The sequence below is a fragment of the Mustela putorius genome, unplaced genomic scaffold, assembly GCF_011764305.1.
Source record: "Mustela putorius furo isolate JIRA1106 unplaced genomic scaffold, ASM1176430v1.1 tig00000450_pilon_pilon_pilon, whole genome shotgun sequence".
NCBI classification, from domain to species: Eukaryota; Metazoa; Chordata; class Mammalia; order Carnivora; family Mustelidae; genus Mustela; species Mustela putorius.
In genome coordinates this window covers 11,873,779-11,891,038 of record NW_025421385.1, presented here as the reverse complement: position 1 = coordinate 11,891,038, position 17,260 = coordinate 11,873,779, and the positions used below count along the sequence as shown (strand labels likewise).

Genomic DNA, 17,260 nt, shown 5'->3' with positions numbered 1-17,260 from the left:
TGACCCTTCCTGTCAATAAATTCCTCATAAATATTGAATAAATTCTTTTCACTCCTGTTGAAGGCTGGTTTTCTTCTGCCAGGATTGGCTGAAGATGTTGAACAGCTGATAGGCATTTCTGTAGGCAACAGTGCACGTTGTTCCCCGTCTCCATCAATCGCCTTTTGCTTTTCTCTCGGGAGTGTAGTGTTCAGTGGAAACATGCCCTCGTGGGCATGTGTGTCAGTCTTTTGGCCGGACCCTTTGGGAGTGATTCCTTCTCATTCCTGCTCAACCGTCTGCCACGTTTTAGTTCAACAGGTGTGTACTGGATGGGCCCCCAAAATGGCAGGCCTCGCGTGGACAGTGTCCTGTAAGGGACAGGGTCCAGGGCTATGTTTTTGAAGCATAACATGACATAAAAATTAAGCTACTTAATTTCAAAAGTAATATGAAGCGTTGAGGTTATAACCTGCTGTTGGGGACTGAGCTTCCGCCCTGGAGCCCTTCTGTGGCTTTGATTCCTGGCCTTTGTGTGTCCTTGAGCAGCTGACAAAGGGGGCTTCTCAGCGGCAGTTTTGAGCCACTGATGTTGGAGGGCTTGACGCCAGGGCTGTGTGTGCTGGTCTTCAGGCACGTGACCTTCGGAGCAGAAGGGCCTGACAAAGCAGGCGGCTGTGGGTGAGTGACCTTGGAGCCTTTCACCTTGGGGGTCATCACCGGGCCTTGGTCTTGAGCAAAGTAAACAAGTTCAGAGGCTCCTGGCAATCAGTTCATGGGGGAGGCCTCCGTGGCGGCAGCTGGGGTGACTCTGCTGCTTTGAGTTCCTTGAGTTAAGATGTAGCAGAGAAAATACTGACAACTCAGATTTTGAGCTTTTAAAAGGGTTGAGTTCTTGGGGTGCCGGGGTTGCTCAGCTGGTTAAGTGCCCAACTCTTGGTTTTGGCTCTGGTCGTGATCTCAGGGCTGTGATGGAGCCCCGTGTCGAGCTCTGCCCTGGGCGTGGAGCCTGCTTAGGATTGTCTTTCTCCTTCTCCCCCTCCCCTCTCCCCTTCTAAGAAGAAAAGGTGGAGTTCTTGTGATCCAGCTCTGGTGTCAAAGTGGTCCCGGGGGCCGTGTTTTAGTGGCATCTTAGCCAGTGGCTGTTGCCTCTTTTAGATGTGTGAGAGCGACCACTGAGAGAGAAGTGGGTAGTGGTGTAGCAGGTGCTGTTTCTGGCCACATGAGTGAGATGCTCGTAGATCCTCCTGCTACTGCCAAAGTGAAAGATCTTTTTGATATTCCCCCCAACTCCCCAATTTAAAGTGGATACGTGAGATTATACAGTAGTCTCAGCAGACTTGTGTCTTTGGCCTTATTGGAGAAACTTAGGGCTGGTGCTTCATTAACTTTAAAAGTCACTGTGGAGGGGTGCCTGGGTGGCTCAGTGGGTTAAAGCCTCTGCCTTTGGCTCAGCTCATGATCCCAGGGTCCTGGGATCGAGCCCCGCATCGGGCTCTCTGCTCAGCAGAGAGCCTGCTTCCTTCTCTCTCTCTGCCTGCCTCTCTGCCTACTTGTGATCTGTGTCTGTCAAATAAATTAATCAAATCCTAAAAAAAAAAAAGTCACTGTGGAGCCCTCCAGTGAAGCTATACGAAGGGCCAGCATTGCTAGTCATTAGAGACCACGCACACTAGAGCTGCACTAAGATACCTCTCATTACCTATCGGTGGCTCCTGTCAAACACCCAGACAACCGCAGGGCTGGTGGGAGTGTGGAGGAACTGGACTCCACCGACGCGGTCGGTGGGGGTATCGCAGTGGTGCTGCTGCTGTGGAAACAGGATGGTGGTTCCTTAAAAAGTTAAACAGGATTACCATAGGAGTCAGCAGTTCTTGTCCTGGGTAGATACCCCAAAGGACTGAAAGCAGGGTCTCGGAGAGGAGTCTGTCTACCCACATTTGTAGCAGCATCATTCACAAGGGCCAACAGGTGGAAAGCAGTCCGAGTGTCCACTGATGGAGAAGTAGATGAGCGAGGTGGGGTGTGCACCTGCCCAGCTTCGTACAGGAAGGGGATTCTGACATAAGCTATAACATGGAGGAACCTGGAAGCCATTCTGCTAAGGGAGATAGGCTCATCCCGAAAAGACAAATGCTGCTGTGTGATTCTGGTTCTGTGAGATACCTCAAGAATGGAAGCTGGGGCTCTGGGGAGCGGGGTGAGGAGTTTCAGTTTTGTGAGGTGAGCGTTCTGGAGACTGGCCGCGTGAGAATACGAATGCGCTTAACACAACTAACGGTACAGTTTAAAATGGGTAAAATGGTCAGTTTTATTCTATGTGTATTTTAACACAGTTATAAATAATTTTCTTCTTCTTCTTTTTTTTTTTTTTTTTGAATAGGGAGAAAGTTCCACTTGAACCCACACGGCTCTGCTCTGTCTGTCTTTCGAGAACGTTCAGGCTTTGAGTGCCGGGAGTGAGCCCCGCCAGATGGCAGCTTCCCCAGGCTGTCGTCTTACCCTCCAAGGTGGGCCTCCTCCTCCTGCTTCTTGTGTGGAAAGACCCAGACATACGCGGGAGATAAACTTTTAATCTCCTTTATGGGGTCAGTCTCTAAAAGGGAAGTTACTTCACGGTGATTCTGCATTTGGGGTTTTGTTGTTACTACTGAGTCAAATAGAGAACAATGCACTGTTGTCCTATCAGGGTGATGCTCCTGCCATCCCGTCGGTGTGCAGAGTCTGCAAGTTGTTTTCCTACTGGTGGTGACAGACGAGCCGTGACTCATGCCAGTGCCTTCACCTGCCCTCCGCTGAAACAAAGGCACGCATTGGACTACAGACTGTGTGCTGAGTTAATGGCCTTTACAAGATTGGATGGGCAGTTCTAGCTTCATTTATATCTTCCAACACCTCTGATGAATCAAGCAGTTCACAGACATTTCATTTATTATTCTGACAGTGATTGTGGACACTGGTGGTTTTTTCATGTAATTTACAAGAAACTTTTGCTTTGACCTTCTGGGAGCTCAGTGTAAAATGCTTGACAGTTTTCTTGTATTTCTGTTTTTCAGAATCGTTTCATGGATTCACGTGCCATACTTAACCATGCTGCCTTTTTCTAGGACCCGGTAAAGCCTTCTGACTCTTACTCTCTCTCAGAGCACAGACTAGACTTCAGGTAAAGCCAGCGCACATGAGTTGTGGTTCACGTCGAGTGGCAAGACTGTGATTAAGGTAATAAGTAAGTTTCATTGTTCAGTCTGGTTAATTTTGTTTTTAATTGTGTTTGCTAATTCCTACCAAAGAAAAGTCAATCCATTTGACTTTTGTTTTGTGGGTGTACATTCTTAGGTGTAAAAGAATTAAAAACCTACTAAATATATTTTGAAATGGAACTGGAAACATGTATCTAACTTGCCTCAAATAGTGATATACCAGTTAGGGTGAAAAACCCAAGGGGAAGGTTTGGCTCAAATTTCAACTTGCATGTTTGGCTTAAGTAATAGATGAATCGAACACATTGGGGGTTTTACAGGGAATGAAAAGAATCTAAATTTTTTTCAGACATCCGTATTCTGATAAATCAGCTTCCAACTGCTTTTCCTCATCATGTTCTAAATTGAGGACCCTCAAAGGCTTTAGACAAGCACTAGAGATTCGTTTTATTAAAGCGTTTTTCTGCCCCAAATGAGAACTTTTATTCTTTACCCCACTCCTGTTTTCATCTCATCCTAGTTTGGGGGGACTCCTTTTGTGGTGTTCCTATTCTGTGTGATCTGTCAAAGCTCCAACAGAGTGTGGTCCCCAGACTCATGTTATTAAAAAGGAGCAGTAGTGTCTTCTATTGGGGTGTGGTAGAAGTCGTTGTCTCTGGTCACTGAGGAGCTGGCGTTTTGGAGTGCCTGAGCTAAGATGCTTTCCTTCATGTTTCTGTTCAAGAGTCATTTATTCGGAACCTCTCAGTGCCACACCTACAGGAGGCCTCTACTTTAAGTTGATTTTTATGCCTATTGGATGTCTGTATTAATAGCATACAAAAAAATTATATATTTAAAGTAACTAGTTTGTCTGCTTGGTTAAGACCTGCATGGCACAAGGAGAATCAATTCAGTAGGTAACTTCTGTCCCTACTTCTCTGACTTGTGTGGGACACCAAAAAAAAATCGTTCTTTTGTAATGTGTGGAACTTTTTAATTTTTTTTTTTTTTAGAAAATTCTGTCACAGTAGAATGTAACTTAGGTCATGTTTCTTACTGATGCTACTGTTCTTAATTTAGGTTACAATGGGGAACTCTGAGAGTCAGTACACCCTTCCAGGATCTAAAAATCATAGCAGTTCTAACACTGGTGCTGAGCAAAAGCCTTGCTCCCTGAAAATCCGCAGCGTTCATGGGAGGGATGACAAGTCCCTGCACGGATGGGGTCACGGAGGCAGCGGAGCGGGTTACAAGTCCCGGTCCCTGGCCCGAAGCTGCCTTTCCCACTTTAAGAGCGCTCAGCCTTACGCATCCAGACTGGGCGGACCCACGTGCAAAGTCCCGAAAAGCAGCGCCTACCCCAAGCCCAGGACGAGCGGCGCGGGGAACGAGTTCCAGAGCGGCAGCGCGGCCTTCTCGGCGGAGAACGGCTTCCACGACGTGGGGCACGAGCGGGCGGCTGACCTCGCCGTCTCGAGGGACTGCAGTGGGCACCTTCTCAACTGCTACGGGAGGAGCGAGAGCGCGGCCGCCACGCCGCCCGGCGAGGACCGCAGGAGCCCCCGGGTGCTCATCAAGACGCTGGGGAAGCTGGACGGCTGTCTGCGGGTCGAGTTCCACAGCGGCGGCCAGCAGGGCAGGGGGTCCCGGGGGGACGCGGGTGGCCCGGTGCGGCTGCTGCGCTACTCGCCCACCTTGGGCGCCGGGCCCGACTCGCCCCCGGACTCGCGGCCGCGCTCCAGCAAGGGCAGCTCCCTGAGCTCCGAGTCGTCCTGGTACGACTCGCCCTGGGGCCCCGTGGGCGAGGCCAGCGAGGCCAGCGAGGCCGAGGGCTCCTTGCCGGTGCCCGGCACGCCCGCCCCCGGCCTCTGTGCCGCCGACTTCCCGCCGCCCGGGGCCCCCAAGCCGTTCAACCAAAGCTCGTCCCTGTCCTCGCTCCGGGAGCTCTACCCCGACCCCAGCCCGGCGCCCTCGGGCCTGCGGCTGTCCAACGAGTTCATGGGCACGCCCGCCAGCCTCAGCCACCGCGTGTCCTTCGCCTCGGACATGGACGTGCCGTCCCGGGTGGAGCGCAGGGACCCCGGCCCGTACTCGTCCTTCACCCTCCCCTGCCGCAAGTCCAAGACCTTGACCGAGGACGCCTCCAAGAAGGACACGCTCAAAGCCCGCATGCGCCGCATCAGCGACTGGACGGGAAGCCTCTCCAGAAAGAAAAGGAAGCTGCAGGTGAGTACACCTTAGGGTGGAGGGGGAAGCTTCCCTTCCCTTCTCCAGCAGCAGGAGTGTTGCCCGAGCTGCCCCAGGGCGCTGGGCTGAGGCTACGGGAGCTCAGGAAAGTGAAGAGTTTAGTCTGGGACTGGGTGCCTCCTGTTTGCTGGGGTGGGTGGGGTGGTTTTTCTCTTACGCTTGAGATGCGCACTTTTTCTCTTAACCCACAACCTCAGGCTCTCTGGTTCAGTGCAAGCTCACCTCCTGCGCTCTGCTGCCAACACCACAGGACACAGGACGCAGGCCTCGTCCCAAGGCGTGGCCAAACTGTCCTTAGAAAGTACAGCATTCCAGAGAATTCCCCAGTGAACTGGTCATCTGAGAATTTTGCTAGAGCTCATTCTTGAAGCCTAAAGATAAGGAGAGCTAGATCATTGTTATTTGGGAATGAGTCGCTTTCCTGAACTTGATATTACTTTGGGGAAATTAACATTTTTGGGGATACATAAAAAAAATTATCTGTATAATCTCATTGTCTTCTAAGGGGGTTAGCAAACAGTTTTTGAAAACATCTTGTACCCAAGAACACGTAATATCAAAAATATAATGCCTGATAAAAGAATTGTGATGAGGATAATACTTATGATGTATAATGTTGTATTGGGGAAACAAAGTGGCTTAGTCACCAGGAAGGAAAGTAATAGGTTGCCTTTTTAGGTAACTAGTGGTAAGTGCTAGGTTTTAGTTCTTCTTTTTCTTTTAAAGATTTTATTTATTTAAGATACCTAGTGAGAGAGAGAGAGAACTAGCAGGGAGGGAGGGGAAGGGAGAAGCAGACTCCTCTACTGGGCGGGGAGCTAGACCCTGGGCTCCATCCTAGGATCCCTGGGGTCCTGCTGACCTGAAAGCTGATGCCCAACTGACTGAGCCACCCAGGCGCTGCTAGGTTTTTAATTCTTTTGCTCTTGGCTTTTCTATTTTGTGTGTTTCTACTTCTAGTTGTTTGTAGAAGGAAGAAAGCTTTTCCTTTTTCTTTTTCTTCCTTTGCTTACACAATATAAGTCGCATTGTTGAAGATTTGAATGGGCAGTTTGTCTCTAGTAAAACTGCGTTTTATCCATCCTAGATAGATACGGAATTATAAAATTTTATAGAGCCTTATGGGTGACCAAGCTTCCGCCTTCCCTGAGTAGATCGTGTCAGATCTGTAAAACTTACTAGTAGTTATTTCCTTCTCATGCATGAGGCACACCACCTGCACCCCTCCCGTGTTGTGCTTTGTTGCCCCTGGCTCTCCCTTTACCCACAGATGAAGAACAGAGGACCACCGTCCCGCCACGGAACTCTTCATATGCCCGAATGTAGTAATTTGCTAACGCCTTATTCCTCACTTCTTCACACTCAACCACTGCCTAGTAGAGATCAGGTCCCATGTCCTGAACAGCTGGCAGAAGTTGAGCCTGATGAGGGAAATAGGTCCTGCTTTCTCTGGGGCTACAATCCCACACAGGCAACTTTTGTGTCTTTTTGGCTCAGGTGTTCTCTGGCTAACTGAGGTTTAGCTGTCATTTACCAGGACCCCTAATTGATCCTGGCCTCGAGCCTGTTACTCCCCATCTCTTGTTTGCATAGAGTATGGTCCTCATTGTCCACGTGTGTGTCCTGGCTCACACACCACTGTACTGAGTCTAATTCAGGTTTAGTTCAGCTAAAGGCAGGCCACTTGCCACTGTGTACTGACCACGTTCTGTCCCGTTCAGGCCATCACTGTCCCCCTGGGAGGTGACCTCCTTCAAGTCTGGGTCATCCAGAGGTTTCGTTCTGAATGGTTTGTTAGCCTATGGAGTGAAGAACAGACTGGTTAGATAATCAAAAAGTCCGAATTTGGAAGTTGGAAAGGACTTCCACCTCACTTTAAAATGAAGAAAATAAGGCTTAAGGAGTTTGAGGGTCTTCCCTGAAAGAGACATGGCAAGTTGGTGGAGAAGCCAGGGCCCAAGCCATTTCTACTAAGCCTCATATAAGAGCTCTTTCTGATGAGACACATGGCCAAGGTACTGTTGATAGCCACTGGTAGTTGCTTTGGGCTTCTTGAATGTCAAAGTGAACTGCTTTGGTATCCTGAGAAGCCAGCTTTTTAGTTTTGCTTATGTTCCCACAATTGATAATCTGTAAAGGTAAGCAAGACGAATTTTTCGTCTTGTTAACAAGATGAACGTGTGCCACTTTTGTTGGTCATGTTTTTTTTTTTTTTTTTTTCCTCCTCTGTTTTCCTTTCATGATTTATGGCAGAGATCAGGTTTAGATCCTTAAAAATGTAGTCAGCGCATGGGAGCAAAATTCCCGACAGTGTAGCAGATGGCACCAAATGAATGCATATTCTCACATCACATAAACTTCTGTGTGCAAGCAGGGCTAAGGTCCAGAAACCCTTACCATGATGGAGAGACTGACTTGTTTTGACTTTTTAAAGAAGCAGTATACAAGAGGAACCCTTTCTTAGGGTTTTTAACCAGTAGGGTGAGTTAGTGAAAAAGCATACACAACTGAAAAAGAGTACCACAGTAATCAGAATGTGCTAGAGAGGAGGATGTGTTTGATGCCAACAAACCTTAATATTAAGGGAGCTGTACTGTGAGTCCTTGTTCCTGTCCTCGGTGAGCTTTTAGTTCTGTCAGTCAGGGTGGGCTGGGTTATGCTGAGATCACAGAAAGCTCTCAGAACTCCGAGGCTAGTACAAGCAAAGTTCCTTTCTTTCCCAGGCTGTCACTCTGGTCTGCACTGTTCCTCTCTGGGACCCTGGGTCCACAGAGCAGTTCCATCTGCAAAACTGCAAGCCTTGGCAGCAGAAGAGGAAAGAAAATTGTGTGTTGGCTTTGGAAGTTTCCATGTGTCACTTCTGCATGCTTTTATTGGCCCAAGCTAGTCACATGGTCATGTCCAACTCAGAGGGAGGGGGAAGGAGAAGGAATGACCCTGCGCTGGGCCCTGGGAGGAGGGTCAGGCGTATTTGGTGGGCAGCAGTGACCGCGGACATTCAGGAGGCAGAGACCCTGGCCTTTAGGCCCTCCTAATTTTAGACCTCACGGCCCTTTGAGGGCTGCGTAGTCACAGAGAGCTAGTGGTCTCTACTGTGGGATGAAGGAAAAAGACATGTGAACAACGGCCAGGTGTGAATTTGAATACATTTTCCTAGAAAGTGAGGAATGATGATCAGGAGTTTTCTTTTACCTCCCGAGAGACACTGAACTCTCTTGAGCTCCTCTCTCCTCTTTTCGGTAGTGCCCTGGTCATGAAGTTACATTTTGCATTGCCTAGGATGATCTAGGTGCATGCAGAGAAATGGAAGTCAGACTGCCTTGTGTACACGTATACACGACTCCTTGGTTTCATACGCATAGCACGGCGACGGGCAAATGCAGCTGAGCCAACTTAGGGACGGACGTCCACTCATACATTCCTGTTAGCTGAAAATCAGTCACTGGCTATTAGGATTCTCAATAGAAAGCTTTAGAAATGTGTTAGAAACTGGGAAAGTTCATGTTTAAGAATCAGATATAAATGCTGAAATGCAATATTTTCCCGTTTCTTAGGAAAATTTGTCACGCTTTGCTGTGGTAGAACATTTAAAAGTGAGGGCTACAACTACCAGCTGAAGACTCTCTCACAAGAAAGGCTGTCAACAGTGTTTATAAAGTCACATTTAAGTTTGGCACCTGAGTGTCTTTCCTCTGGCAGAGTTTGGCTTGTTTTGAAACACCCCATTAGAGCTCTTGCTGGGTGTCCAAGGCATCCCTGTGTTTGGGGGCTGTGAGTCAGAGTCACATTCGTAGCTGACATGATGTTAACACTAGCTAAATGAGAAGTATTCCTTCACCTCTTAGGAGTTTTTGAAGAGCAACGAAGTGACAATTAAAAAAAAAAAATCTTAAATTATTTTGAAAGTTCCTTCTCTAAGTGACTCACTGCAGCTGGCTTACTTGCTCTACTCTTGCATAAGCATCTGTGTATAAATAAATATGACTATGGGGCATGGTGTAAACACAAGTGGAAAATAATATTTTTGTTAGTAATAGCTGCGATTGGGGCTCCGTTGTTTATAGCCCCTGGGTATTTGGAAGTACTCTCCAGCTGATGATTTTCCTACAAAATGTCCTTGCTACTGGATTTCCGGATAGAGTGTCAGAAAGGATAATCCCTCCACACAGTGGAGTATTCAGAATAAGGCCTTCGGTCAGTGGTGCTTGACTCATTTTTATTTTAAATTATTATATGTTTATTATTTATTTAATTTTATTTTTATTTTAATGGGTAAGGCAATATAATGGACAGTCTTCTAGCAGCTGAGTAGATGTGTACACTGGACACTGCTCTGCAGACTTACCTTAATCTAAGCTCTAAATTTGGAATGTTAGAGTCTTTTAAGTCTTTTCTGCTGAAAAATGTACTTACTGATGTTTACCAGTGAATGGCCTGTCTGAAAGTTATTCTTCTTAAATAACCGGATTTCTCTAAGTGAGGAAACATTCCGTGTTTTCAGCTTTGCATGGCCACTAACTGTCAGTGCATTGTAGTCTCATGGGGGGCAGCCATTATTTTATAGATATTAGTTTTATTTAGAGCTGCCAATGTCTGATTTTATGTTGCAGTACATGTTGAAGTTAAGAATCATGTCTTTGGTATCCCCAATGGCTAGAATAAAATAGATGTTCAAATGAAAGGATGTGAGTGAATATTTCTTTCATGGAAGAAATTCCCAAATTAAGTAAAAAAAATATACTGCTTATGAAAAACAGCATTACTAGGAAATACTTTTTGTAGATAAAGAATCCCACATGTATGGTTTTTAGTATCTGAAGAAGGAAAATAAGATGGTAGACATCCTCAAGTCTTAAGATGGGTAAGGGTAGGGAGAAGCTGGGGATTGTTCTGGGTAGAGGAAGAGAAGTTTGCATAACAGTACCTGAAAACACCTGAGTACTTATTCCCTAAACCCCTTGACCCTGGAACTGGAGATTTTCTACCTTTAAAAGGATCCAGGAGGAAGACTTGGATGAGGAACGCAATTCCTTCCAGGAAGACACCAATTCGGTCAGCAAAGAAATGTCAGCCTGGAAATCTTCACTGATGTGTTACAAATACACTAGTTAATTTCTTGATGCTCAGCGTAGGTTAGAGGTAGCATAGTCAGGACTCTTTAGTGAGTTCCTGTCTTTAAGCATTGACTCCACTGGCTCTGGATTGGGTCGGGCAACATTATTTCTACAGTTCTTTCTGGTTTGGTGACTTAATGTTTGAAGATGAATTTTTGTGAAGAGTCTTGCTTTGTGGCAGCAGCATTAGCAAACAGCAGGACGACGTGTTTCTGGTGTTGGGGAAGGGATGCTTTGAATGTACATGACCTCTGATGGGTGGTCCTCTGCATTGCTCACAGGAGCCGAGGTCCAAGGAAGGCAGTGACTACTTTGACAGCCGCTCAGATGGACTGAATGTGGACGTGCAGGGGCCCTTCCAGATGTCTGCTTCACTGTGGTCTGGGGGCTCCGCTCAGATCCTGTCCCAGAGAAGCGAATCCGCTCATGCAATTGGCAGCGATTCTCTCCAACAGAACATTTATGAGAATTTCATGCGGGAGCTGGAAATGAGCAGGACCAGCACAGAGCATGTAGAAACGTCCACAGAAACCGCAGACTCCAGCAGTGGGTCCCTCAGCTCTTTGGAGCAACTTGATCTGCTTTTTGAGAAGGAGCAAGGGGTGGTCCGAAAAGCTGGATGGCTGTTCTTCAAACCCCTCGTCACTTTGCAGAAGGAAAAGAAGCTGGAGTTGGTAGCCCGGAGGAAGTGGAAACAGTACTGGGTAACACTGAAAGGTAAGTGCATTGTTGACTTGGGGGCCACTGAAATCATTTCTTCCAGCTGTGCCCTCTCCCAGGAAGCACCAGTCAGTCCACGGTTAATTTGTGTCAGTGCAAAGGGATTTGATACAGTGTCTCCCAGCATGTTTTGCTACAGATACTTTCTCACACCTGGAGAATATGGCTTACATAATATTCATATATATTATTCATTCTAATACATGGTGATTGGATTTCATAGTTACAGCTTATTATTTTGTAGGTATTTCCGTACCATTCTTTAATAGTTTTTCTGCATCTGGGGGTAAAAATATTCCAAATAAGTAACCAAATGCAGATCACGAGTACCTGTTCTTCACAAGGATCCTCAACTTGTACGACAACATCTGGATGTCCTCTGACCTTTATAAACTAAGGAAGTCTAATTGTCATCATTCCAAACAAATGCCTTTTTTTTTTTTTTAAATGTAAAGGAAGTAGGAGTAAGGATTTGTTTCGTTAAGATTATGAAAGTTTCTTGGAAACGTTGCCATTTAAGAATGATAATTGCCTTGCTCTCTGCGGTTGCATAGATTAGAAGTGATCTTAATGTCCTGAGGAGGAGCAAGGCTCCGAGTCAGTACGGTGTGATTTACACGGGTGTGAAGACGGTTTACACAGATGTGAGCAGGAAGGGCAGCCTCACAGTCAACGTGTGCACAGTCATCCTGTGACTCTGTCAGAGGCACTGAGTGTGGTGTTCAAAGCCAGACCTCATTATCGGGCGACAGGCTTCCCCGTCGTGGGGGAAAGCAGAAATGGGAATCCTGTCTGCAGACGTGATGTGTGGAAGGCCTGAGCCGTCCCACGGGGCTCCTTTGCTACCCCCTGCCCCTGCCCTACCTTTGAGAAATTATGAGATGCCCCACCCCCGCCTTGGGGGAGCTGGGTCATAATAACCCAGAAGCCTGTCTGGGAAGGATCCGCTTTGGAAGGAATTTTGCCTTTAAGTGATGCTTTTCCCTAGCAAACTGGATGGTTTATAATACCCAAGTCCCAGTCCTTTTTTCCAGCTTGTGATACATGGTGGCTGAGGAAGGCCCAAGAGCTCACCTCTCATTTGGGTGTCCTGGGGAGACAAGTTCTTACATCAAATGATGGGCGAGATTTGGAGAGTTGGAATAAGGGGTTGAACCTACCAAGATACAGTTTGAAGGGATACGTTATGCTCTCAGGTTTAATAATCAAATAACCATCCAAGTACAGGATAGGGAACTGTGGCTGCCAAGCATTACAAGGAGATTTGGGGGGTGGGGGTTGAACTGTAGGCTGTTTCTTTTTTCTTTTCTTTATTTTTAAAAATATTTTATTTATTTGACAGAGAGGGAGATCACAAGTAGGCACAGAGGCAGGCAGAGAGAGAGGGGGAAGCAGGCTCCCCGCTGAGCAGGGAGCCCAATGCAGGGCTTGATCCCAGGACCCTGAGATCATGACCTGAGCCGAAGGCAGAGCCTTAACCCACTGAGCCACCCAGGCGCCCCTGTAGGTCATTCCTTGAATGAGATTCCAATGTGACAAAGTCAAGATAAAAGTAAGTATGATTTAGAAGAGTGAGTGTGATCTTTGGCTACCTTCTTCCCGCTGTCCCGGGTTCTATAGCCACAGCAGTGTCTCCTCCCTCTGCCCTGGGTGGAGCGGGCCATTCCTGTCCTTGGGGGCACGATAGTACAGGAGCCCTGTTAGTAAGTAAGATGGGGATTCTTGAATAGGTTCAGCCTGAAGTATCCCTGATTGGACAGGGGAAGGAAAATGTCTTCTCAGGAGAGCGAGCATCTGGGATTGATTATGAATCACAGTCTGAAGCTGCCGCCTTCCGGCATGTTGTTTGGAAGAGATGCACTTGACTCCGTATAAGACGTGTATCTGTTTTGCTTTCTTAAAAATTGTATTTTTTATTGCATTATTTTTTTAATGTAAAATTTGTTTGTTTAAATGAAGGCTTTGGGAAGTCATTCCCTGCCTGTTTTAATGGCTCTGAAATGCCTCCCCCTCCCCCAGCTCTCACTCCAGTGATGGTAGAGGCTGGTGATGGTGTATGTTTGTATGTCCATGAACTAATCCTAGCAGGGGTTGTCAGCAGGGTGACAGCAGGGGGGTTAGAGCCATGCTATATGGTGTCCATTTGGGAACACGTAGCTTAGAGAAGGCCAGGAGAGGGGTGGGCAGTGAGCAGCAGTCTTGTGGAAGGGGCGTTGAATTTATTCTGGTTCCCCAGGGGTTAGGATGGCAAGCTGATTCTGAATTAGAAGTACAGCAGTGACCAGAGCCATGAGCGGAAGAAGGCTCTCTTCCCGATTTCCCTGCTTCTGCAGACATTTGTGCAGAGCCAGATCGTGGGAGGCTTCCTGGGGGAGGAGATTTAGGCAGGTTCCTCTTAGAGCTAGAAGAGCCCACCTCCAGGGCTTTCCATCCTGGGGGCTACCGTGGGGGCTCCTGCTACTGACCCCAGTGGCAGGGATGCCTGTGCGTCGTCTGACTGCCCCAGGGTCTGTGCTCTTGCCTGCACTCTGATGCCTTGGTGCTTGCTCATAAAACCCTTTAAGACCCATGGAGAAAGGGTGCTTTGTAAGTGTGAATGTTATCAAGCACACATTCCTTCCTTTCCTTTGCAGCCAAGGAAAGTTATGCGATAAAGATTTTTTTTCCAGCATAACCTTTTCCATGTGGCTTTCTATACCTCTTTCCTCTGGGAATTCACTAGGCTGAGTTGAACTTCCTTGGCTTGGAATCCAAGCTGTAATGTTTGAACTTAACTGTTTGGTTTAATCTGAGTTACACACACACACACACACACACACACACACACACACATACAAGCATGTACATTTAAGCAGAATTACAAATTCTTTTTTTTTTTTTAAGATTTTATTTATTTATTTGTCAAAGAGAGAGCGAGCGAGAGCGAGCACAGGCAGACAGAGTGGAAGGCAGAGTCAGAGGGAGAAGCAGGCTCCCTGCGGAGCAAGGAGCCCGATGTGGGACTTGATCCCAGGATGCTGGGATCATGACCTGAGCCGAAGGCAGCCGCTTAACCAACTGAGCCACCCAGGCGTCCCAGAATTACAAATTCTTGAAGTATTTATGGTGTTCTGGAGAGAGCAGCTATAAGCACTAGTTGTATACCTGTGTCATGTGTCGAGTGTGCTAAGGGCATAAATGTTTTCTAGGGCTTGGAGGATGTCATAACATTTTTAACAAAGGTAACGCTGCTTTCCATATGTCTTCCAGTGAGTCAGGAGAGGGGTTCCTGCCATAATTCGGGGATCCCGGTGGTTCTGCCAGGCGTGAGGGGGTGGTGTGATGAGTGTGGCTTGAGAGGGTGTCGAGAAAAGGTGGGTTTCAGGGAAGATGAGACGAACCCCCTTTTTCCACTGGCGATACTTCTGCGGGCGCCTCATCTGTTCTCGTACTTCTGCTGCTGTTCTGGTCTGATTTCTCTTTCTGCTACAGTGGCGAGAAGAACCCCTGCTGGCAGCCCTCCAGGCCAACCCCAGCTCCTGGTAGGGACCGGCCAGGGCTGCTGGCCGCAGCCCTGGGTGGGGGCCACGGGGACGGGAGATGCCGCAGACAGGGGCGCCGCACTTTCCCTCAGACTTACCGCCCCAGCATGGGAGACCCAGATGAGGTTAACTTTGATCTAATAGATTTGCCACTGATTTCCTGTTCTTTTAAGTTCAATAGCAAAGAAATCGTGCATACTGCTTTACCTCCTGGCCGGGGTCTAACATGACATGTCCTGTTTTGGTTTCACCCTGCCGCGGCCGATGGGGCGTTCAAGTTGGCAGCGTGTTGGCATCTGCCCAAGGTTGTGTTCATTTCCTCTAGATGTCATGACTCAAACCACAGCCACTGGGCGTACAATGGTGGGGAAGCCAGGAAGGGAATGTTCACCAATCGGAAAGAATTTGAACTGGGCAGAACTGGCGTGGGTCTGTCACCTTGACCCTGGCCCGTGGGTCCCCAGGTCATGGCAGGTTGCATACACAGCAGCAGTCAGACAGGCCTTTCCTGATGGAAAGGTTTGGGGACCTTGTTTCTATGTGCATCAGTGGCTGGAAAAAGACTGGCTCAACCCTGCAGGAACAGCCCTGGCCGGAGACCGCCTGCTGCTTTCCCTTCTTCTGGAAGCATCTCTTAGCCTTAGTGTGGGTGCCTTTTGTTTGCAGGAAGAAAGGTTGCTAGAGCTTTTTGAGATCGTTAAGCATCATGGAGGGGGAAAGTGTCACGATGCTCTTTCTGAGGGCAGAGCTACCGGCCAGCATCTTGTTCTCTAGGCTTCTGTGCTGCACTGGGTTCCATGATCTGAGCTTATGTGTCCAGATTAAGATGGGATTTCGAAGGAGGAAGTGACACTGGCTAGCATGAAATGGGGTTTTGTTTTGTTTTGTTTTTTTAACATTTAGACTTTTATGAGTGAGGACTTCTTACTCAGAGGGGCGTCATGTCCTGGACCTCATTCACTGGCTGTGTGGCAGAGAGCAGCTGGTACTTCTTCCCATCAGCAGGAGAGGCTTTGCAAAGCAGGGTGATGGTGACCTTATCCACCGTGTTTGGATGCCAGGGCTCAGCACGTGAGAAGTGCTCAGAAATGTTTATCAGATGCAGGTTTTTCAATAAGAGAATGTACTTGTGAGCATTTTAGAAGTTGCTTAAAAACTGCATCTAATAATTATAAGGCACTCCTAATTATCAAAGTAGATCCTTCATAACTTCTACCTTACAATAATTCTTTAATTTACAGGGGAAAGCTGGGTATTTGCAAGCATTTTTGTGTCATATTTTAAAATCAAGGGATATTTAGTTTCATTTTCCCCTCTTCATCTAAACGAGTAAAATCTGTGGTGTTATTTCCTCTTATTGTGCAGTAAAAGAATACACTAATATTAAATTATTTTATGTGGCATTTGGAGAATTAACCGGATACTTTCTTACAAATGGCAAAGTTCTGCAGGTAAACTCCTTTTCTTGTTACCACGAGTTGTAAGTGTAGAAACTCCCTCATTTAATGAACATGGGTGTTCTCTCTGCATTGATTTCTTAAATAATACAGGGCTATAGTTGAGAAGGAGGGCTCTGGGGCCAGCGCCTGGGTTCAGTTCCCTGCTCTGCCACAGTCCAGCTGTGGGACCTGCACAGTGGTACAAGCCCTCGGGTTTCTCATTTGTAAAATGGAGTTAATAACACCTGCCTTCTGGGGCTGCTGTGGGGTCTAAATGAGCCATTGAAGAACTTAGAAGAGTTTCTGACAGAGTAAGCAACAATAAATGCTTGGTATTGTTATTACTATGATATGTTTGCAAAAACCTCTACTTTTCACCTGAGTTAGGCTAATAAAACAAGGCATACTTTGGATACCAGGATTTCCTTGTGTATCACGCGGTTGGTTGTCTCATTCTGTCCCCCCCCCCTTCCTTTCTTTCCTTCCCGTGTCCCTTACCTTCTCCCTGCCTTCCGAGATCCTCAAGACTGTGGCAGAGATGTAACTTGCTTCTCTGTCTCGTAGGTTGCACCCTGCTGTTCTATGAGACCTATGGGAAGAATTCCATGGACCAGAGCAGCGCCCCTCGGTGTGCACTGTTTGCAGAGGACAGCATAGTGCAGTCAGTCCCAGAACACCCCAAGAAGGAAAATGTGTTCTGCCTCAGCAACTCCTTTGGAGATGTCTACCTTTTCCAGGTACTGTCAAACTTTTTGGATGGAGGGTGGAGGTGATGGCTTGTGTACTAGGAGGACGAGAAGGAACAGAATGAAGAGGCATAGTTTACCAATGCAATAGAGTAAAAGCCTAGTTAGGCTTCGGGTTGGGGCTTAGAACTGGCCCCTGCTTACCGTCAGGTGGCATGGGGCCCGTGTTCATCCAGTCATTCACACAGCAAGCATTTCTTGGAATGCTCTTCAAGTTCCAAGCTGTGCCCCCTGGAATGGTCAAGAGGATTTGAAGAGAGAAAAATCATGATCCTTGTTCTGGCGTTGCTCGTGGTCTAGTGGTGCAAGGTC

At 47.4% G+C, this 17,260-nt stretch overlaps 1 protein-coding gene across 2 annotated transcripts in view; it reads left to right on the top strand.

The window, feature by feature from the left end:
- Positions 1–17,260, top strand: part of TIAM2 (TIAM Rac1 associated GEF 2) — a 228,139-nt gene that overhangs the window by 115,725 nt on the left and 95,154 nt on the right. For both annotated transcript variants that reach the window (XM_045080146.1, XM_045080147.1), the window contains 5 exons: positions 2,363–2,489; positions 3,036–3,198; positions 4,242–5,387; positions 10,804–11,239; positions 16,767–16,939. In XM_045080146.1, coding sequence (XP_044936081.1) covers positions 4,248–5,387; positions 10,804–11,239; positions 16,767–16,939 — 1,749 coding nt within the window. In that variant the 5' untranslated portion in view covers positions 2,363–2,489; positions 3,036–3,198; positions 4,242–4,247. The remainder of the gene's footprint in view (positions 1–2,362; positions 2,490–3,035; positions 3,199–4,241; positions 5,388–10,803; positions 11,240–16,766; positions 16,940–17,260) is intronic.